The 23,855-nt window shown below is 45.9% G+C and overlaps 1 protein-coding gene across 1 annotated transcript in view; it reads left to right on the top strand.

Moving 5' to 3' along the window:
* AP1AR (adaptor related protein complex 1 associated regulatory protein) overlaps positions 1-20,585 on the top strand; it is a 44,429-nt gene extending 23,844 nt beyond the window's left edge. The window contains exons 7-11 of the mRNA XM_078776676.1: positions 9,548-9,634; positions 10,105-10,172; positions 13,964-14,037; positions 14,199-14,309; positions 17,758-20,585. Of these exons, the coding sequence (XP_078632802.1) occupies positions 9,548-9,634; positions 10,105-10,172; positions 13,964-14,037; positions 14,199-14,309; positions 17,758-18,056 (639 nt within the window). The 3' untranslated portion in view covers positions 18,057-20,585. The remainder of the gene's footprint in view (positions 1-9,547; positions 9,635-10,104; positions 10,173-13,963; positions 14,038-14,198; positions 14,310-17,757) is intronic.
* Positions 20,586-23,855: the final 3,270 nt, after the last annotated feature.

Raw genomic sequence — 23,855 nt, 5'->3', positions numbered from 1 at the left:
CTGTTTCTCTCTCTCTCTCTCTCTCTCTCTCTCTCTCTCTCTCTCTCTCTCTCTCTCTCTCTCTCTCTCTCTCGCTCTGTCTCTGTCTCTGTCTCTGTCTCTCCTCTAACTCTATTGTGGCCCTGACTTTGTGAAGGCGGTGGTACACCATCCTGGATGTGGGGGATCTCTGGGTCGCTCCTGCAAGATCGATCGGCTGTCTCCTTTCCGCGGACGTGTTCGAGACGACTGTCGCAGGCTATACTACTACTACAATACCAACAACGACACTTATTCCTCATGCGGAGTTCTTTACAATGAGCCACATTTCAATTATTTCCATGGAGCGGTTCGGAGATAGAGGTCAAAAGTCTTTCGTTTTTTTCCATTATGGTGCCCGTACCATGTGACCAATGACGTCATAATTATCCCAAAACAAATTCCACACGAATTGACACATACTACAGTGAAAATTTTGTCAGTCGCATCGACGGTTGTCGGGAAAATGAATAAATGAATTTAAATAAGATGTCGCCCGTACCATGGGACCCATGACGTTATAATTATCACTAAAAATTATACATGACCAGACGCATAATATTGTTACAGACGTGGCTTGGATGTTATTTACCGAGCGGTTTTGGTATGACCACGTCTGCACAAGTTACCCGATTATACCCGAACGTCGACTAATCGCGCTGCGCTAGGTCAATAAAGGAAAAGGACACCACGGCTGGGATTCAAATGACACGACACCCAGGGTTCAGTTCTCAAGACCTCCGGAGGAGGTTATATTAAGGCGGAAGGTTAGATTACAAGGACGAGAGGTACAGCATAGTAAGGTGGGCACTTAAACACAATCTTATATTATTCCCAACAGACGACAGATAAACGGGACAAAAGGCTGACTCACACGGGGTTTGATGGCTAGGAAAGCGGGTATCGATGGCTCAAGGTGCACTCTTGGCTCAAGGACAGGGTCGACTCGGTCCGGTCCAGAGATGCGGGAAGGTCACAGCGCTCGGAGATGGTGACTTGTCTGCTCAAGCTGGGGGCGCATCTGACGTCACGTCCGCTACGTGGCCGCGTATATCCGGCAGGGAGTGACACGCCCTCGGCTCGTTAGCTCCGCCTCGTGGAATCGGCACGTTGCTTCTCATTGGGTGCGTGCGGGGGGGGGGTTACCGGCTCCGCCCCTGACGAGGAGCTGACAAGGAGCCCCTTCGTGGTAACCCCGTGGAGCGCATGGTCTGGAGCGCATCGTCTGGAGCGCATTGTCGATGGCGGCGAACCGAGCCGGTGGGAGGACGCACACTCCCCCCCGCGCAGCGCCCCTCTGTTGTTGTAGACGGGGAAGAAGATGGGAGGAGGTACGGGAAAGGTCCTAAACTCACTACTGGTGCCATATAATCACATTCTGGTGCAACGAAGAGTCATAATTAATGGAAACGAGTCCTTAACTGACATAGACTAAGAATAACTAGCAAGATGTCCGAAAGTTGTCTACGTGTGATGCGGTGGACCTGGGCACGACATTTAATGGGGGAAAAAGGGGAAGGTCGGCTCTACTGATTGTTGTTTACAGACAATGGGACTAGGGAATGGGGGATTGGGGATAGTTGGGGAGTATTGGGGAAAATAGGGGAATATTTACAAGTGGATATGGAGGCCAAATTCCATATTCGCAACATTGCACCCTTCTCTACCCTCGGGGCGTCCCGACCCGATAAATTTTTACCTACTTTAGTGTGGCACGCAATGTAGTTCCCTCTACTATTAACTCTACCCTGAGTGCGACAGTTTTACAGATATTCACAAATGAGTAAATATGTCCCCCTGCGACGTTGCACCCTTCTCCTCACAGAAACACACCCACAGGATAACCGAATCCGGAAAGAATCCTCAAACTACACATACAGCCGGTAGGGAGCATTATTTACACAAGACTACGCTGATATTTACACTACGATCCAGGACCTGTTTTTGGAGGAACACATGCAGATGTTATGCATAGAGAGAGCACGCATGCTAGCATCGATACACCAACCCACGAGTGCTCTGTGGCCTACGGCCTTTAATAATGTGCAGAGCACCCCTTCCAAGCATCAAGCACCACCCCATCACACAGTGAGCACCATCCGGTGCACCAATAAAGTGTTTACAAATCACCGGTGGTGTCGCAGCCGGCCGATGTTCTGCCGCTGGTCTTGCCTTCGTGTGGTGCACTTGGCCTTCTTGCCTCTTTCAAAAAAATAAAGAAAGGCGCCAACCGCGTCCATTTCTATATTGTGGCCTTCAGTGGTGTCAACTAAAAGTGGTTCACCTGCATGGCATAGGTGCCACGTTGACCCATAGGTCCATCCACGGGTGGTGCTTGGCCGCAAAAGAGCTGCGGTCCATGGTGGGTGGCCACAAACATTGCGGTCCATATGGTGTATCGATCCAAGCAGCAAGCAGCGAAAGTGCAGGCCCACAACTGCGTAGCCAGCACCTCTCTCTCCTCTCTCTCTACCCCAAAGCCAGATCCTCGGAGGTGGGAGACAAAAGAAGCAGACAAGTGAGTAAGGTGGTAAGGGCGCAAAAGTGCACGCAATACAAGATGATGCACACTGGGGGCACATGGGAACCAGGTGAGACAGGTACGTTTCTATCGTACGCCCCCCCCCCCCCACCCCTTACTGTATCCACACAACACAACACTACCCATAAACATCTACTTTACAAATCAACAAACATCCCTACTGTCTTCCCCGTTCCTCCCATAAACCAAATTCGTCTTCTCTCCCTCCTAACCAATCAAATTTGCCATTTTCAACTTTCATCAAAATTTGCCATCTCCAACTCAACATCATAATTTGCCATCACCAATTCATCATCAGTCCCTCCTAGGGAGGGAGAGATGGAATCACTCCAATGTCTCATCCACGTCGTGATGCGTCTCACAATCCACACAGCAATTTCATTTCCTGCAACAAAACAAAGAAAACACAGGTGTGGAGTCATCATCATCACCACAGGTAAGTGGCTGCGTATGGTGCGACAGGTTCATCAATCCTAACTATTTCCTAAATGACTTTAACAACTTTACACTACCCGGGGTCTTTCTCCGGCCAAACCATTGGCCCTCTTACACTATGGGTTCTAAAAACCAATTCCCATTGGCCAGACTGTGGTGCTTTTCAATTTGGGGTCTCACTCCCCCGATTCATCTCCCGGTGCCCTCGCACAATTTCTGGGCTGTGGCGTGTACCTCTCCCAGTGGGTCTACCCACCTGCACACCTCCACCACTGCAGTTGCCTCCGAGCTTACCTGCTCCTTACCCTAACCTAACTACCTGGGGAAGGCCCTCTGGCACTCTCCCCACTCGGTGCCCTCTCTGGCACTGGGCTGCCCGATCCACACCCGGGATCCTCAGGCACCCACTCACAACTACCGGCTCCCAGAGCCCACCTGCGGCCTCACCTGGCCGACATCCTCACAGTGGTGGAGTGCCCAACCAACTACACACACTAACAGGCGACACGCCCAGCCATTTCCACAACACTAATGCACCCATTCACAACACCATTCTGCAACCGCACCACAAATGCCAATATCCAACCACAATATACCTATACCCTCTACCTAACACTTACACTACCCGCCCCGGGTACTCGTGAAAGGGGTCCACTCTTCCCCCATCCACACCTTCGCACCATGCACACCACTCCGTACCACTTACTCCAACTCTCTCCACACACCTGTACTTGCACACCTGTGCTCTCACACCTGGTGCCACCTGCACCCTTCTCTCCCCAAGCGCATTTGCGCTGATCCACAACACTCACTACTCATCCACTGCTCCACACACCTGTCCAGTTGCACACCTGTGCAATCACACCTGTTCAATTCTCACCTGTTCAATCTTCACACACACGGCATCATCTCAGCTAACTACTCCCTTCTGAAACTTGCGCTTCCCAGTCGTCCCTTTAAACTATTGCGCTCCCTCGTCATTATAATCCATACTAAACTACCTGCGTCCCCACTACAGGTATCAGTCACTAACTAACCTTAACGTCACCTAATGTCATCTTCTAGGGCCCTATCCATATAACCTAACCCACCCGGGCTAGTTTTCACTGCCATACACCCCATAAACTATAGCTCCTTTGCCCCCACTTGGGCAGGGTGGCAGGGATGCCACTCTTACCCACCGGGCACATCGCTCCTCAATCCCCCCAGTCCTCTGGCACTAATAAGCCCCCCTTATTCAGAGGTACTGGGTCCCGCCTCGGCATCTAAAGCCGAGGCAATCCACGGGGGCGCCTGCTCGCCGGTGTAAGGTCTTATCCGGTCGGCGTGGACGATCCGAGGGAGGGCTCGTGGCCCCATTTTGATCTTAATGACCACGTCACAGATTTGCGACAGGACGACTCCTGGGCCTTGCCAGGGGGAGGTGAGTTTTGGGCACCTTCCCTTCTGCCTCCGGGGATTAAAGAACCAAATCTTCATCCCCGGAGCGTATTGACTCCCCTGGCTCCGGTCGTCGTACCTGCGCTTCATCTTTTCCCCCGCCAGATGGAGTTGGCGGCGGGCGAAGGCATGGACTAGCTCCATGCCTTCCTCTAGGTGACGTGCGTACCCCTCCCTCGGCGGGTTAACCACTGTGTCTGGCACGGGACCGCATAGCAAGTCGGCGGGAGCCCGTAACTCCCGCCCATACATAAGCAACGCTGGACTGCATGCGGTGGCCCCGTGCTGGCTGGTTCGGTAGGCCATGAGCAAGTAAGGGAGATGTTCGTCCCAGTCATCCTGACGGGTGGCGGTGAACAGTGCCAGTTGTTGGATTAGAGTTCGATTGAATCTTTCCACCATCCCGTCAGATTGAGGTCTTAAAGGCGTTGTTCTGGTTTTCCGAATTGACAGGAGACTGCACACATCTTTTAGCAATTTGCTCTCAAAATTTCGTCCCTGGTCGGTGTGCAACTCCTGTGGAATCCCATGCCGGCACACAAATCCTTCCACGAAGGCCTGCGCTACCACCCCTGCTTCTTGGTTGGGGAGGGCGTAGGCCTCCGGCCACTTGGTGAAATAGTCCATTACAACGAGGATATACTTATTACCTTGGCGGGTGCGGGGCAGCGGTCCTAGAATATCCATAGCCACCCGCTCAAGGGCGGCCCCCACCTGATGTAATTGAAGGGGGGCCCTCATCCTCCGTGCTGGTCCCTTTTTGGCAGAACAGGCGTCGCATCTCCGACACCAGTCCTGTATGTCGCGCCCCATATTCACCCAATAGAACCTCCGGCGGACCCGAGATATTGTCTTTGTCCTGCCCAAATGGCCGCCGGAGCGGGTACCATGCACCTGTTGCAATATGACGTTCTTGAATTTGTCAGGGACTATCACCAGCCAGGAAGTTCGATCAGAGGGAACCTCCACCCACTTGCGATACAAGATGTTGCCTTTCAATTCCAGGGTCTGCCACTGAGCCCAATATGCCTTTGTTTGTGCCCCGAGGGGGGTGACCTCTTCCCCCTTTGGTCTTTGCCCCAATTTGACCCAATTGAACACTGGCCCCAGGACAGGATCCTCCTGCTGGGCCGTGCTCCATGCCAAAGTTCCGAATTCCTCATCTGCAGTTAGTGGCAAAATTGGCCCTCTCACCCGGGTTGCCCGGACAACGAGGGTCGGGTCCGAATCGCCCAATTGTTCCCTCTCCTCGTGTCTCGCACAAAATTTGCAGTTTTCTCCCAGACAAGGACGCCGAGAGAGTGCGTCCGCATTACCATGGGCCTTCCCGGCCCTATGGGCCACATCAAAATCGTACTGCTGCAACTTTTCCAACCACCTTGCAATTTGGCCCTCCGGTTCCTTGAACCAAAGGAGCCATTGCAAGTAGGAATGGTCAGTTCTAACCAAAAATTTCCACCCGTACAAGTACGGGTGGAAATGGTTCATGGCAGCCAGCATAGCCAATAACTCTTTGCGAGTGACGCAATAATTTCTCTCGGGCCTACTTAAGGCCCAACTATAATAACCAATCACTCTCTCCACGCCCTCCTGTGTCTGAGACAAAACTGCGCCCAATCATTCCTGGCTCGCATCCGTGTCCAGGGTAAATGTCCCGTCACTAGTGGGGTAAGCTAGAAGGGGTGCGGATGTTAGACACCCCTTCAATTTTTGGAAGGCCTCGTGGCACTCCCGTGTCCAATTAAATCGCGTCCCCTTCTCCGTAAGCCGGTGGAGGGGACGGGCCAACTCCGCAAATTTCGCCACAAAGCGCCGGTAGTAGGAGCAGAGTCCCAAAAATCCCCGCACCTCTTTGATGGTACGTGGTGCGGGCCACTCCTCTACCGCTTTAATTTTGTCTGGGTCCGTTTTTACCCCCTCGCGGCCAATCACGTGACCTAGATAGGCCACCTCTCTTGCAAACAAAGTGCACTTACTCGGGTTCAGCTTCAACCCTGCCTGTCTGAGGCACCCGAACACCTGGTCCAACCTCGTTGTCAGTCCCTCACGTACCATCTGACATTCCCTCTTTGTCGCTACCAAGTCATCTTTTAGTTCTTTCTGTGTCGCTTTTAAACCTCCTATTACCGCTGTGTTCTTTTGAACCTGCTCCACTAACTCCGTCTGTCCCACCGTCAGCTGCTCCACCTCCTGCGTCAGGTCCTCTATGCCCCCTTGTAACTTTACAGTCCCCTTTCTCACCTCCTTCTCCATGTGCTCCTTACAGTGCCTCACCTCCTTGCGCACTCCTCCGACCTCCTCACTCACTCCTCTCCTGATCTCCTCTCCCATCACTTGCATCTCCTGCCCAGATGCCACCCTCATCTGCTCCATTTCCTCCCTGTGAGCATCCAGTTTGGTTTCTACCCCCATTCTGACCCCCTCTATCTGCTGCCCCATTTGGTTAACTTCCCTTTCCGCTTGGTCCCTCATGTCCCTCAATTTGCCTTCCATTCTGTTTTCTAACCCCTCTAACCCAGTTTTCACTCCCTCTATCTGATTCTCCTGGGCAGCCATTCTATTTTCTACCCCCTCTAACCCAGTTTTCACTCCCTCTATCTGATTCTCCTGGGCAGCCATTCTATTTTCTACCCCCATTAACCCATTTCTCACCTCTTTTATCCCATTGTCTAACCCCTCAAAATTTTTGTCTACCCTCTCACCAGTACCCCTCGCTTCGTCCCTCATTACCCCCATTTCGTTTCCCATTTGTCCCATACTGCTTTTCAAACCTCTAATTTGGTCTCCCAATTGCTCACCCATTTGTTCCATAAGGGCCCTCATTTGCAACATAAAAAGGTTCGGATCCAGCAGGGGCGCTGCCACGGTCGCGGGCGCGGTGATCAGCGAGGCGCCATTTTGCGCTCCCGCAATGTCGGGCACAACGACGCTATTTTGTGCGTCTGCTACCCTCGCTGCTTCGCTCTCCTCCTGTCCCTCATGTCCCTCAATTTGGTCCTGGACCGACCCTGCCTCACTCTCCCCTAGCGGACCCCAGCTGTCTTGGTCTGCCATAGCGCGACTTTCAAAATTCGGGTTTTTATACAACAAAACAAATTTCGGCCGTTATAATTTCGTCGAGCGCAGTAAACGCGCTCTGAATCGATTCTCCCTCCCTGGTTTGGGCCTAACAACGCGCGGGAAACGCGCTCCGAATCGATTCTAATTGTTACAAATTTGGGCCTAATAAATTTAGTCCCGGGTTCGAATTCCACTCCTCGACACCAATTGTTACTGACGTGGCTTGGATGTTATTTACCGAGCGGTTTTGGTATGACCACGTCTGCACAAGTTACCCGATTATACCCGAACGTCGACTAATCGCGCTACGCTAGGTCAATAAAGGAAAAGGACACCACGGCTGGGATTCAAATGACACGACACCCAGGGTTCAGTTCTCAAGACCTCCGGAGGAGGTTATATTAAGGCGGAAGGTTAGATTACAAGGACGAGAGGTACAGCATAGTAAGGTGGGCACTTAAACACAATCTTATATTATTCCCAACAGACGACAGATAAACAGGACAAAAGGCTGACTCACACGGGGTTTGATGGCTAGGAAAGCGGGTATCGATGGCTCAAGGTGCACTCTTGGCTCAAGGACAGGGTCGACTCGGTCCGGTCCAGAGATGCGGGAAGGTCACAGCGCTCGGAGATGGTGACTTGTCTGCTCAAGCTGGGGGCGCATCTGACGTCACGTCCGCTACGTGGCCGCGTATATCCGGCGGGGAGTGACACGCCCTCGGCTCGTTAGCTCCGCCTCGTGGAATCGGCACGTTGCTTCTCATTGGGTGCGTGCGGGGGGGGTTACCGGCTCCGCCCCTGACGAGGAGCTGACAAGGAGCCCCTTCGTGGTAACCCCGTGGAGCGCATGGTCTGGAGCGCATCGTCTGGAGCGCATTGTCGATGGCGGCGAACCGAGCCGGTGGGAGGACGCACACTCCCCCCCGCGCAGCGCCCCTCTGTTGTTGTAGACGGGGAAGAAGATGGGAGGAGGTACGGGAAAGGTCCTAAACTCACTACTGGTGCCATATAATCACATTCTGGTGCAACGAAGAGTCATAATTAATGGAAACGAGTCCTTAACTGACATAGACTAAGAATAACTAGCAAGATGTCCGAAAGTTGTCTACGTGTGATGCGGTGGACCTGGGCACGACATTTAATGGGGGAAAAAGGGGAAGGTCGGCTCTACTGATTGTTGTTTACAGACAATGGGACTAGGGAATGGGGGATTGGGGATAGTTGGGGAGTATTGGGGAAAATAGGGGAATATTTACAAGCGGATATGGAGGCCAAATTCCATATTCGCAACAATATGGTGAAAAATTTGTGTTAAACAGACCAACGGTTGCTGAGAAAGTGATTTTTAAAAATTTATAAATGCAGACAAGTACGACATACCTACTCACACAACTGATCGCTTAACCCCGCTTCTCGCTTTGCAAGCGCAGGTAACTAGAATGGCACTCGGTGGAGAGCATACTTCCACAGTTTACATTTTGTATTCCAATGATAGGCCGGATCTGCATCCGGACCCAAACCAAAAATCTAATGATGGGTTATTGTCAAATCCAAACCAAATTGTTCTTGTCACCTACCCAACTCGTCCTCCTAGATTTGGCATAATCTGTGCACAACCTTTTGAAATATCAAGCTACACATCGTTTATGGCCCCATCTTTCAATGGTGAAGAATCGCTTTAAAATTTCTTGTACCCGGATCCAGATCTTCACCGAAATCCATTTGTCCTTGTCACACACACCCAACCTGTCCACCAAGTTTCGTCTGATTCCATCCATAATTGTTTTTTACATATCATTCTCACAAACATACAAGGGTGCAAACATAGCCACCGTCCACCTGCAGTGATGGGGGTGATAAATAAAATATTCCTACCATTTACCGTTGCTCAAAGTGCAGCAGTTTTCATTGAAGAGATACCTTGCATTTAAATGGGCCTACATTGATTCATTTTGATGCCGAGGAATCCGTCAGTTTGAATGCTGACGGGATAGCGTTTATTGAGCTCTTCGCCTAATACACTAAGGCATGCTGTGTTTTGCCACATAGTTGCGGAGTGAGGAGGAGAGGTTGAGGCTAGAGGACGAGCAACAGTATGCAGCACAGAGAGCAGCAGCACAAGCCTGCAAGAAGGAGGTACACTCCGAATGGTGGAGTATTTTGGAGAGTCGGGTGGCTGCATTTTAGAGGTGTTTTTTCTTTTGGGGGAGTATAAGTGAGCTTTTTGGAACACCAGACATGTAATGTTAGGGAGTGTCATTTGTGGTTTGCTCAATCCACTTGGTCATCGTGTATCTCCTATGTGGTGTAGGATGGACTTTGGATAAACCAATTTCAAATCCACATAACATTTCTCTGCTTTTTTTTTTTTTCTTTGCTCATTAACTTTGTGTTATTTTGCATGTTTCTTTGTTAACCTTTGAAAACCTATTTCGCCATTTTTATGGATCATATTTCTCTTTAGCTTCTCTTTCTACGAAGCCCCCCCAACATAACACGTGATGTTTTATGTGTTTGCCAATCCAAATGGCTTCTGCGCCAGCAAACATAGTGTACATAGTATGCTGGATTATAGAAGTAGGTTGACATTTCTTCATTCCTTGCAGAGGGGACGTACGACAGCTGAAAATGTTGAGAAGACGTGTGTGGGAGAAGAATCGGATGAATGGGCACTGTACGTTCTTTTCATCTCAACATTTCTACTGCATTCAAGCTGAGCGTGAAAATCAAATTTAACAGTACAAATCCTTGTTTTCCATGACAAAGACAAACTTTCTTTTATTTATGCTTGATTGTTATATTTTTTTGTGCAAAGGGAAGAGTGTAGAGAGCATGACTGTCAAGGCTGCCAGAAACATATCGCCCTCCGAACAATTCATGTCGTACTTTTGTTCTCTTCATTTTTACATGCGACATGTCGCAGGTCTACAAAAGCTCCGCATTGCTGTTGTTCTTGTTGGGGGTCGTATTTTGAAATGTGCACCCATTGGTCAGTCAGCTGCTTGACTCCACCCACCATAACACCGAGACAAAAAAATTTATTTTATTTTATTACGTTGAAGGCTCCAGTCACGGACTATATAGTCTTCATCGAAGCAAGGCCTTAAATAAAATAACCGCATTGATAAATGTGAGGAAAGAGAAATAAAAGAGAGAGAATGTAAAGGTGAGGAGTGAAAATGAGTAAGAAAAGTGTGTATGATGAAAAATGTATGATGATTGTTTGCGATAGAGAGAGATGAAAGCTAACCCGGTAGCTATAGTTTGAGTGAGACAGAAAGTAAGACCAAGCAATCCTGACACGGAGAGTGTAAGATGGTTCCGAGCACCACTTTAACTCCCCTAAGTCAGAATGGTAGTACTACCCTGAGTGGTTGCTGTCTATAACCTACTACCTAAAATATGGTTCAACCGGATGGATGTTTTTTAGGAGCCACCATCTCCTTACCGAAGTGAGCTCATCCGCCCTTTGCCAGGTGTTGTTTTTGGTCCTGCAAGGTGTCTCAGTCACCCTCCCCAATGGCAAGCCAGTGAGGGTAGGCTGTTTAGTCACCGACAAACTCACCATGGGGCAGGTTGCATTGGGTTGCACGTCACCAGTGGCAGTCAAGAAAGACTGACCTGACATATATAATGTCAGGTGGTGGGCTGGCCATCATCTTTATTTTCTGGTAGACCTAACACATTAGGCATGTAGGCGTCCGCTGATTATACCCTGCCCGGGTGGATTGCGTCAAATTTCCATTGGCTTTGTTTGGGTCGAGTGTTATTCATGAGAAGGGCCCCCGAAAAATCTAATAATGTGTCGAATAATAGTAAGGTTTAATCAAGCCCTCAGAATGCATGATAATCAAGCATTATGTTATATTGCATAATCAAGTGTTGCATTATGTTGTGTAATCAAGCGTTACGTTATGCAAATTACGAAAAATAATATCGTTAGGTAATTTTTGAACAGCTCCATGTTGGGGTTAAACAATCCATGACCGTGTGCCAAATCAGCTCATTCAGATGTAACCATGGGGATGGTGATATGGATAAGAGGTGTTGAGTTAATTTTTTTAATAGCGCATTAAATCGCACGTTCCCCAATCGGTCTGTTACCAGATTTTGTCGCAGGTGTGACCACAGTGTGGTCTTTCTTGTATTGTACTGCTATACTCCTACCGACCCCTCAGGAAGCGAATCCATCCAGAGACGCATTTCTGGCTAGCTGACCTTCATTGGCATGGAGTGGATTCCTCCCAAATTTGAAGTAGATTTCCCCCTAAGATTTCCCCCGAAGAGTTGAACGCTGAGCATGGGAAGCGAGCCTGCGCTTTACTAATGCCTCCCTGTTGTTCCATATCGGTCCATGTTGGAAAAGAACATGCCTCCACTTTAATGATGTACAAACAGGGGTTTTGATCATGATGGAAAGGATAATCACAAACATGGTGCAATAACAATCATAAATTAATAACACACAACTACTATATTCTGACAAGGACATGAACTTGTATGGTCCCAGGCAGGTGATACGGAGGTGTGGGCCGGCTCATGCCGAGTCCAACTGATATTGATTCAGCGACCCTTCCAGTACATTTTAGTCCTCCCTAATGACTCCTCTACACAATCTGTTATGAACTCTTCCTCTCTCACAGCATGCACTAACACCTGAAGGGGGAGAGAAATGTGCTCTTCCCTCTTCCTCTGGCATTAAATACAGAACCCACAGACCACCTTTTATAACCCACCTGCTGGGCGGAGTCTTGCATTCCACAACGTCATGTCCTTGCACGTACACAGAACAAACGCCTCCAATCCAGTGCTGGGCAAACCAGACCCAAGTAACTTGGTGGTGATGGAGAGTTTGCTTTGAGTTGGGGGAGGGGAGGAGGTTGTAATCATACTGAAATGTGCAATTTGGTGTCTGTCTCTGTCTTTCTGTCTGGCTAACGATTTTTGACCGCGATACATTCGGTCGTTACTTATCCAATCTGAACCAAACTTGACAGGATGACTAAGGGTTACACAATGAAGGTTGTAGCAAATTAATTTTCTCCCCTCCCCAAGGGGGTTTTCTTCACCAAGAGGGTTTTCCTTGCCAATGAGGTTGCGTGTTGAGATGTATATCCATGTTAAGATAGCTTTATCATGGCGTTTTTCCAAGGCCGCTTCTAATAACAAATGTAACAACAACATAAAATATATTCGCATAATATAAGTTATTACAAAACAATATTAGCACTAATAATATCACATCTCCCCAAGGGGTGTTTCCTCCTTGAACAAATGCCGTGTTAATGTGTATAAACATCTTATTGTGCTGTTTTGGTCGGAGCACCCCCTACCAGAAATAAAAATATTATAAACCACAAACGCATTTGATTACCTTTTGAAACAGTTGCTCCTGCTGTTTAACACTAAACTGAAAGGGAGGAAACCCGAGGTGTGTTTAGTTACCAAGCAGCTCGCTAGCACTTGCCAAGATGGCCATTCCTTATCAACGTTTTAGAATGGAGTGCTTCCTCGAACGCTTAAGCTACTTGGTGAGCTCTATACAAGAAACTTGGTAAATAAACACACCCTGATGTTCTTGAGGCTCAACCCTAGATCTACTGTAACCTATATACCCCAGGGAGGAATGACCCTTCCTTCCGCTCCCGTAGAGAACGGGTGTACTAGTTGTAAAAAGGTGCAATGATTTGACAGGGAGCCTCACACACATTACGAGAAAGCCCTGCCCCTCCATTGTGGAGTTGGCAGAACGAAGGCGAACAGGAGCGGTACTTATTACACTTGTACACTACTAAAGGCCCTTTCCCTTTCCCATGCATGTAACGGTATATTTCCCTTTTCTATTGAGCCGTTACTCATTGAGGAATTATCATTCTGGCAGTTAATGAATCTTTAAAGGGCCACAGACACAGAAAATCATGTTTGGTTGAATTAATAGATATTGCTTCACTTAACACTTAATCGTCCTTTTTTTGAATAAATATCACTCGATTGGCCCCCACCACCCAAAAAACGGCGATTTGATTGCTCATGTGACTGGCTAGCTCATCGAGGGAATTTTTGTTGCTGCTGGTAGTTTTTAACTGGTAGTGGAGTCCCGCCCCTAAAATCGTGATGTTCATTCATGATGTCACCTGTGTGATGTAATCGAGGGAAAGGTTTCTCAGCACGCAATGATAACTGCCTGACCAAGAATCTTCTGATGGTCAAAATCATTATTAAAAACTACCAGCAGCAACAAAAATTCCCTCGATGACGTAGCCAGTCACGAGCAATCAAATCGCCGTTTTTTGGGTGGCGGGGGCCAATCGAGTGATATTTATTTTTAAAAAAGGACGATTAAGTGTTCAGTGAAGCAATATCTATTAATTAAACCAAACATGATTTTCTGTGTCTGGCCAGTAATAACTAACTTTTTTATTTTTCGTTTCTCCTCCCACACTCTTTCTGCATTGTGGTATGCAGGGCTAATGATGAAGATTTTGAGTCCTACCTACAGGGTGTACGAGCACGCTCAGATGCTTTCCGCAGCCAGTACCGTAAGCCGGTTCCAAAACTGGTCTTGAATGTCGAGGACATTTCTGCTACTGTGATGGCTTTTGCTAAAGTCTCAATGAAACCTGTTTAAAGTCTTCGAAATAACTTTTTTAAGGAGTACTGTGCTGCTGTTTACTTTATTGTACTGCTGTTTTTTTCACAGGCCTAACAACGGCTCCCACTCCAACTGAAAGTGGTAGTGAAGCAATGCCTACCAAGTCATCTGCTGATGCTGACAGCACTTCCCTTGATCTGGAGTGGGAGGATGAGGAAGGTGAGGCTTTGTGGTCTCCCTACAGTTGAGCTTTTATGAGGCTTTGAAAAGAGTAATAGGTGGAATAAACAGAACGTTTTTGGAAGCAAAGATAAATGGATGTTTAGGGCCTTTCACCCCTCGAAGCAAAACGACAACTTTTGCTCCAACGAAAGGTCAACGTTCGAAACCTCGCCTTGCCTCTCATGATGGTTAGCGTACCTCATTCAACATTGTTTGTTTTATCCATTGTTCTACCTGTCCATCGATGCCAATCTACACGAGCCTTCACAAAAAAAAAAACTTCTTTGAAAAGGTAAAAGGGGTAGTTTCTCAGGATAATTATTTCTTTTTGAAATCATTTGATACCTTCTCAGTGTCAAATTGCATTGTTCTGATCTGTTGAACAGTTTATTCAGAAACCTTTGCTATGTAATTTTTGGGCAGAAATTCCACACTAGGTCTTGCGATTTCCTTGAGACATCCTTTAGGAGGTCGTGTCTGTAAAGTTGTTTTGTGGGTAAATACATCCATAGGAGGAGGCTACAAACTACATTGTGCCTCACAAGTCATATTACCCCCTTCATGTATGGAATTAATGCTTATATGTACAGAATGTATGTAGACACCGATGTAGCTGTATTTATTCATATTCCATCACATTATGGCATTTGTGTCAAAAATGTCGGTGTGTTCACTATCATTGTCACAGCAAGGTTTAATGCGTCTCCATGTTGTCTTCGGTATTGAATGCATCATAGTTCTGTTTTGGGAGATTGTTGAAAATGCATTCTGTACATCTTCAGGTCATCTGTTGTGTGGTCTTTGACACATATACATATAGGAGGTAACGTGACTTGTGGCAGACCAGTAGAGTGAGGAATTGCTTGTGTGTGAGTCTGATGCTGAGTTCAATTCCTTTGACTCTGACTGAACCAGCCATTCTCATGAGATGCCATCAGATGGTACTGTTATCTTGGAGTATTGTTTTTTTTTTCTGGAAGGGACTACAATAATAGTTATTACTACAGCATACAATAATGACCAGTGATTGCATTAGCTTTACTGTTTTATCTGTAGTCAGATGGGTGTAAAATATTCCGTACTATCTTTTGCAATTTGTTCATCCAAAGCCTACTCTTGCTGGATCACTGTGATGGGTGTCTTGGCAGTAATTGATGGACGTTAAAGATTCCACGGTGTCTTTTGCAAAGAGTAGCTGAGCTATCGCCGGCTCCATGAACAAATTCCTAACCTCTAACTACTACTAGGAAAGGGATGGCAAACCATCCTGCATGGCCACAGGCCGAGAAACTTTAGACAGAACCAACTTATAACTTATAAAAACTAGAAACTGCTTTTTGAAATAAAACTCCTGAAGTAAAACAAGCTACATTGGATCGGAAGTTAATGTAAATCAACTCTGTGGGAACGGCACTGCACGACTGTACATTTTGCAAATATTTTAGTGCTACCGATGCCCTCCCACCATCGCTCCCATACATTTTGCTATTGGACCTCCATCTTTGACATTTTCATGCCTCTGCAAGCGAAGGCGTCGGAAGCATTGTTTTCAATTTGTCGGCATGTAGCAGATTTTTATTACCGCAATAACTTGTGAATCGCTGAAGGGATTTCGACTAAGGCCCCATTTAAAAAAATGATCTTATCACCCTATCCAGGCTGGAGAAGTGACGAGGGAGGGAGGTTTTTTTTTTTTTTTTTTTTTTTTTTTTTTTTGCTAAAGCCAAATATCACCTGGTGTTGTTTCTGGCGCATTGACGGTCAAGGTCAAATGCATAACATTAATTAACATAAAAAACCATACACACTATCAACTTTTAAAACAACCAGGTTTTTATTTTGCACACAGTAAACAGTTTGCATCTAAAACTACAGTATCAACAGTGAGAACCTGGATATATAGTATCTCTTATAGCACAGAATATTGCATTGATTGGTACGGTGAACTTTGCTGCAATGAAAGAGATACCATTGGAGAAAAAAATGAAAACTATCGATCCGATGACTTCCGGAGCGTGAAAGGACTCGTTCGTTGTTATTCGGAAGGAATCGTCTGCTTTTCGAGCAAAAAAAAGGCCGAAAAGACGATCGAAAAAAATTAATCAGAATTCTATCAAAAGTGATGCGTGCAAGGGTGATAAGATAACACTTTTTATGGGGCCTAAACTTGGCAGAAGTATTAACTGTAATACAAAGTTAAACTGATTCAATGTTGGGTTCAACAGGTCAAAGATGACGTGACCTTTGAAAATCATTTTGCTCGAGTTAGAAGCATCTGATGTTCTCTTGCTCTCTCTTTGGCCCTCTCTCTTTTGGATATATATCTGTACACTCACAATGCATATCTGCTCACATAGACTTCAGACACTTATCTAAACAATATACAGTAGTATGAAATAACGAGGTTTATTCTATGTTTTTTTAAATTTTATTCTATGTGAGGATCTCTTTCTTTTGGGGGTCTAAAACCACAACAATATATATTATTTTGGAGGCTGTCTATTTGGCAGTAGCTCGGTCGACCTTACTAAGAAGAAGATGATATATCGCTTAGTTATTTTCCTTAAATGCTAACTATTGCACTTTAAAGGATGTCCTAAAGAAATCATTTTGTAAAATGTACGAATGTCTGCATGGCTGCTTATATGTAGTTTAACATGTTGATGTTGATGATGTTAACATCACATGTTGATGTGAGAGTTATGTAAAGAGTCAAAATCTTGGTTAGGTATTCATCGGACTAAAGCTTTCTTTTTTTGCCAGGAGACACTTGCCGATCATTTCGGTCAATTTGTATGAGCTAACAAGCTGGGTAACCTTCACTGGCTTAATTTTGCATATATGTGGATATTATCCATTAAAACTCGATCCAAATGTGAATATATCTCTTTCTCTCTCTGGCTTATGCATCGATTAATTTGCGTCATTCTAATTTTCCAGTTTTCTGCTAGGGAATGACAGTAGTAGAGAAAAGTTGGCATATCCCCTAGCAAAAATCAGAGAACTTGCTGTGCAGTCCAGAGATCGAAGCCTAGTGGTGAGTGGGTATGTTGTTTCAGTTGTCGAGGCACTAATCAAGAATACTTTATAAAATATAGCGTGAATGCTGTTATACGTCAGGATATTTTGAAGTTACACATGCCTCTTTCACCAATAAAATCTGAGGGTCCAACTACTTTCTCCAGCATGGAAATTATGGCGAGTCAACCAAAGCATCTTGGTAGAAGAACATTGTCATGGTGTGATATTGGCGCTCTCCATTTAATCTCCTGAGCAAGATGAGACTGCTTTGAATACCAGGTCGCTTCAGGATGTGAAACAGTTAAAAGATTAGTGATGAATAATGGTACATACAGCATTAATTATTTCCCATGTATTTCTTTAAATCCCACTGGCATGTCTGTGTTGTAGTTTAAATGCATTTGTTACTTCCATCATTTCCAAGGCATTGTTCATCCACTTGAGTTTTACAAGGGATCCTGCACTGAAGATGATCTCTATGAGGCTGCCACACGTCATGGAGGAGGCAGTAGCAGCAGCAACGGGGATGCAGATGAAGGTCGCAGAAGAGCGCCAGCCAAGGGCAGGACCAAGGCTGGGTCTGCGCATGTCGGCCCTGGTGCGACTTCAACATCTGACTCGTCTCTTGGGCTTGAGTGGGAGAATGACTTTGTCACGGCCGAACTCGATGACAATGGCAACAAGGATGTTGAAGAAACTGGACCGACCACTAACTTTAGGTAGCTTCTCCGCAAGAGGCCGAGACATGTGCCTGGGCGTGAAGGTCTTTATTTTAATTTTCAGGTAGTCTGCATAAGGTATTTTGCAAATTTTGATTACCAATCAATGTTTTTGGTCAAATAAATAAAGCGCAAGTGAGTAGTGCTTGACCACTTTGAAAATGAATCTGAATTTTTGTTTATTTAATACAGTAGTATTCAATTTTAACCTTTCGTTTTAGTATCAAGGGAGGGACCTGTTACTCGTCCAGGAATACCCTCTAATTCAGATTGTCGTTGAAACTTTGCCATGTACACTGAACACCACCACCTCTTCTCCCTCCCTGCCATGCCAAAGTGACTTTTATTTTGCAGGGTATTTTAAATGCTGAGCTTTCCACCTTGATGGGTATCTGCAGATTGAAAAAAAAAAAAATTCAATTTTATCGTAATGGATCTCTTAATATGCTTCAATTTATTTTCTCAAACTCGTTTTATTCCTTTCCTGTATTTGAATGTTCAGAAATCTTATTTTAAAGTAAATTTCTCTTGCACTGTTTTCACTTGAAGAAATTATTTCTCTGACAGTGTATGACCATTCCACCTCCCCCATACAGCTTGTTTGTGATGGGGGGGGGGGGGGGAGGGGGGGGCAATGCACATTTCTGTAAATATTTACGAATAATTTTATTTTGAAGGAGAGGCTTGTAAAGCTGCTGCTGTGGGAGAGCATTTTTTGAAAAGCACAAAACGGGAGCGAAGTCTGTAATGACCTTAAGGGGGCGACATATGCCCATGTACAAATTTAGGTTTACAATTAATGCTGTCTGTCCTGCAGCATTTTTATTCCAGCTGAATGGTGAAATAAATGTGGATTTTATTTGAAAAGCCACAAATTTTGCTTCGAGATAGACCATGCCTTGCTGAGAATTATTGGAATAGACAGACGTGAAATTTGTGCAAAATGGCAACCTTTTCCAAAATGGCTGTCAACTTTGGCTCCTCCACAAGTCTTGCAGTTCTGTGTTTTACTCATAGTTGGTATTCGTACTGTGCTTTTTATTTCATACACGGCATGACCAAAAGTATGTGGACACCCAAACATCACACATCTCATTCCAAATTCATCGGCATTAATATGGAGTTGGTGTTCCCCCTCCACCCCCCCCCCCACCCCTCATTTGCTGCTATAACAGTCCCCACTCTTCTGGGAAGGCTTTCCACTAGATGTTAGAACATTGCTGTGAGGATTTGCTTCCATTCAGCCACAAGAGCATTAGTGAGGTCGGGCACTGATGTTGGGCGATTAGGCCTGGCTCGCTGTCAGTGTTCCAATTCATCCCAAAGGTGTTTGGGGTTGAGGTCAGGGCTCTGTGCAGGCCAGTCAAGTTCTTCCACACCGATCTTGACAAACCATTTCTGTATAGACCTTGCTTTGTGCACGGGAGCATTGTCATGCTGAAACAGGAAAGGGCCTTCCCCAAACTGTTGCCACAAAGTTGGAAGCATACCGTCATCTAGAATGTCATTGTATGCTGTGGCGTTAAGATTTCCCTTCACTGGAACTAAGGGGCCTAGCCCGAACCATGAAAAACAGCCCCAGACCATTATTCCTCCTCCACCAAACTTTACAGTTGGCACTATGCATTTGGGTAGGTAACGTTCTCCTGGCATCTGCCAAACCCAGATTTGTCCGTCAGACTGCCAGATGGTGAAGCGTGATTCATCACTCCAGAGAACGCGTTTCCACTACCCCAGTGTCCAATAGCGGCGAGCTTTACACCACTCCAGCTGCCGCTTGGCATTGCGCATGGTGATCTTAGGCTTGTGTGCGGCTGCTCAGCCATGGAAACCCATTTCATGAAGCTCCCGATGAACAGTTGTTGTGCTGAAACCACCTTTGCTTCCAGAGGCAGTTTGGAACTCGGTAGTGAGTGTTGCCGAGAAAAATTGGAACCGAGGATAGACTATTTTTATGCGCCACGCGCTTTAGCACTCGGCGGTCCCGTCCTGTGAGCTTGTGTGGCCTACCACTTCACGGCTGAGCTGTTGTTGCTCCTAGACGTTTCCACTTCACAATAACAGTACTTACAGTTGACCGGGGCAGCTCTAGCAGGACAGAAATTTGATGAACTGACTTGTTGGAAAGTTGGCATCCTATAACGGTGCCACGTTGAAAGTCACTGAGCTCTTCATTACGGCCCATTCTACTGTCAATGTTTGTCTATGTAGATTGCATGGCTGTGTGCTTGATTATATATACCTGTCAGCAATGGGTGTGGCTGAAACTTGAGTCCACTAATTAGAAGGGGTGTCCGCATACTTTTGGTCATGTAGTGTATTTGTGTAAAAGAGTCTTGGTCGGTGTAAATAAAAATGATTTAAAAATAGTCAGCTTATTTAACCCTTGTACCCCTAAAATATTTACTTGCATATTTCGGAGAAATTGCATGGTTCAACCTTCCTCCCATAATTTCTCCAGGATTGGTCAATGAAGTGTTTGATGTGGCTGGATAGCCCTTTCAGTTCTCTTAAAATATACATGTATAAAGTAGTTATGTCGGTGAAGGGGTTATTGAATGGAGACCATGAAACGTCAAATCGATTTTAAAACATGAACTAACAACGCCTTGGGCAAATGGCATCGGCCAGCCCCTCATACCACGTTGGCTTAGGCGGTGACGCGTCACTTTCTTAGTCAAGATAGGTGCTGTGTGTTTAGCCGGTCTGGACCTCAAACCCTGCCTGAAGTCGAAATGACTCGATCTTGAACTGGTGAGCCAACGTGTTGACCATTAACTCCAGTTCCACTACAACTGAAGGAGTTTTACATCAAAGACATGTTCTTTGAGCAATCCAATGCAAACTTCAGTGGCGTGGAGTGATCCTGGATGGCACACTGGCCAAAAGTTTAGTGCTTTTAGTGTCAACGCAATAACAGAGCATTTTAGTGTCTCCTGCATAGTTCTTCACATCAAGATCCACTTGTGAATGACTGCCAGTCATATTTACCTGATTGTTCTTGAGAAACTTTAAAGAAATGGTCAACATTTACTAATGTTTTTGACAATATTTCTCTTCTCCAAGAACACTGTGGTCATCTTGTTAATGGTTGCCATTTTGAAAATGTGCAAATGCCTCTATAATATCTAATATTTAGTAGGCCATGGCGTATTTGTATGCCAAATTTGTGGCTTTTTTATCACAAAATCCACAATTCATTACACTTTCTATGATTCTGCTGGAATATTTGTCTAGATACTGGATTTTATTGGTGTCTGGAAACAAAAAATGTCTACCAATAAGGCAGAGCAGCCTTTTCCCATGTTTTGGTTTTTGTGGTACTTTAATTTGCCTTGACATTTGCTTATTTTCACTGGGTCGTTAGCAAATGTCTTTCGTCAAAATTTACTTATTTACTTATTTTGGCACTTCAGCACTTCAATCGAGTGTGGACTGTGGCTCTTTCGCTGGAGCCTGGAACGCACAGGTTAACCATTCAGAACAGTTAAATCATGGTGGAACGTATGAGAATGCAGCACGTACTTTGAAATGTTATTTATTGAAATGGTGTATTGCCTGCTTGTCATCTTGAGAAAATAAACTCAAAGATGTCATCTCTGTTTAAAGAAATATTTCATAAGGGAGTGTTCCTATTTATTAATAGATTGAAAGTACGACTGTCATCTTTGGGAAAATGAAAGCAAAATCTGAACTGGGCTTGGATTGCTTTTCTTTTATAGCCACTAGCATCGGTTTCTTGGTACAAGCACCCATCTCAGGTAGGCAATTTAAAGCGGTGATATTTCAATAAAGTGATACTTTCTTCTAGAACACACTTTACACTTGGAAAAAAATTATTGGGATTATATATACTAGGGCATGCCCGTACTATATATATATCTAAAATTATATCCCCCCCCTCTATTTACATGAAATGGTTTGGTCCATGTGCGAAATGGTTTGGTCCAAAGCGAACGGCTTGCGAGTACGGTGACAATCCCCCCCCTCTATTTACATGAAATGGTTTGGTCCAAAGCGAACGGCTTGCGAGTACGGCGACAATCCCCCCCCTCTATTTACATGAAATGGTTTGGTCCAAAGCGAACGGCTTGCGGAGTTTGGTAAAGAAATCGCCATAGCTCGGTAACTACTTGTCCGATTAATATGAAACCTTGAAAAGGCACATCCTCGGGTCCCCAGCAATATACCTGGCAAGTTGCAAGTATATCGGACCCGTGGTTGTCGAGAAACAGCGGTCACAGACAAACACACAGACACACACACAGACACACAGAGATTACTGGAATTATAGATAGATACTGTTGTGTCCCCGGGGCCAGGGACGAATGACCAAAACGAGCTTTAACTCCGAGGTGTACTCCGAACCTTAGCGGGATTATCTTTGGCGCGCGCGTGGGAAGGCCCGAGCCTTACCTGATCGAGAACACACAGGATTAATCCGAACCCACAAATGAAACGAAACAAGACAAGAAAAGTAAGATTCAACAAATAATGATTTAATGAAAGTAAATGCAAAGACAATAAAATGTATTTGAGGTAAAAACATTTCCTAGATTGAGAGGTCTCCACTCACTCATATACAAACAAGGGGAAAACGAAAGTAAAAATAAATGATATATCATTTCAAGCCGGCCGGCACTTAGCTTTGCTTCCCCAAATGGCTGGTAGGGCTTGCTGGTCGGCGAACCAGGCACCGTGCAGGAAGCGCACAAGATTGTGTGGAACCGTGCCCAGAGCCAGCATATCCCTCTTTGTTTTGCTCGCGACCCCCTCCTTCTCCGCAGAGCACCACCATCAATCAACACTTACTCCTTCCATGTTGCAAAAGTCCCAAAGCCCCGACACGTCTTCTCACCAGCGCACCCGAAACAACAGCGTCCACTCGAGACGAGAGCCAGAATGAGAGACGCGTCTTTTTTTTCTTCCCTTCAGCTCTCGAATGTTCCATCCTGACCACACTCTGTCCAATCACCGAGCGCTATCCCATCATCCATCGTGCCTCCACCAATCACGTAAGCTGGGCGCACCACGAGTCGTGGGGGGGGGGGGGGGGGGGGGGTGTCCATTCTCTCTCCGAATGTTCGCATGACGTCGAAGGCCACGAGGCAGGACTTGACTGGCACGATCGGCAAATGTGCTAGGCGTTGGTTAGCTCTGGCGACGTTGTGAGCGAATTGAGTCATTTGTTATAGTTGTTGTTTGGTGGTTTTTTAATTGTAATAAAGATGGAGGGAAGATCACAGGGGCAGATTACACACAGGAATTAATCTTTAAGCCTGAGAATTACTTAACACAAAGCCACGCCCCTTATGGTGGCATGCAAACACTCTTACCCGGACAGACGGCCTACTTGGATACATCGAGATCCTCCACGCAACACTCGGAGCATTCTAACTATCGGATAATAACTCAAACTGCCTCAAACACCGCCTCAAACAGGGAACCATGATTGTCATGGGGCCCACAAGGCTAACCCCCGCTCTAGCGGGGGAAAAATGGCCTTAAAACGATCATTCATTCATTCTATCTCGACTAAGATATTTCATTGTTTACCCCCACAAACGTAACAATACTGTGACCATATTTGGCCTTGCTGGACAACACTGGAGTTTTTGTGATGTAAAAACTAAACTAAAAAGCCAAGTGATCAATTTTGATACACATACACACACACACAAATAAGTACACACACACACACACACACATGCACACGCACACACACACATACACACACATCTGGTTTTTTCATTTATGTCCCTCACAATTCTCTCTTACACACACACACACACACACACACACA

Source organism: Myxine glutinosa, chromosome 4, assembly GCF_964187855.1.
Source record: "Myxine glutinosa chromosome 4, kmMyxGlut1.1, whole genome shotgun sequence".
Lineage (NCBI taxonomy): Eukaryota > Metazoa > Chordata > Myxini > Myxiniformes > Myxinidae > Myxine > Myxine glutinosa.
Note: the sequence above shows the minus strand (reverse complement) of the source record. Positions and strands in the feature narration are given on the sequence as shown.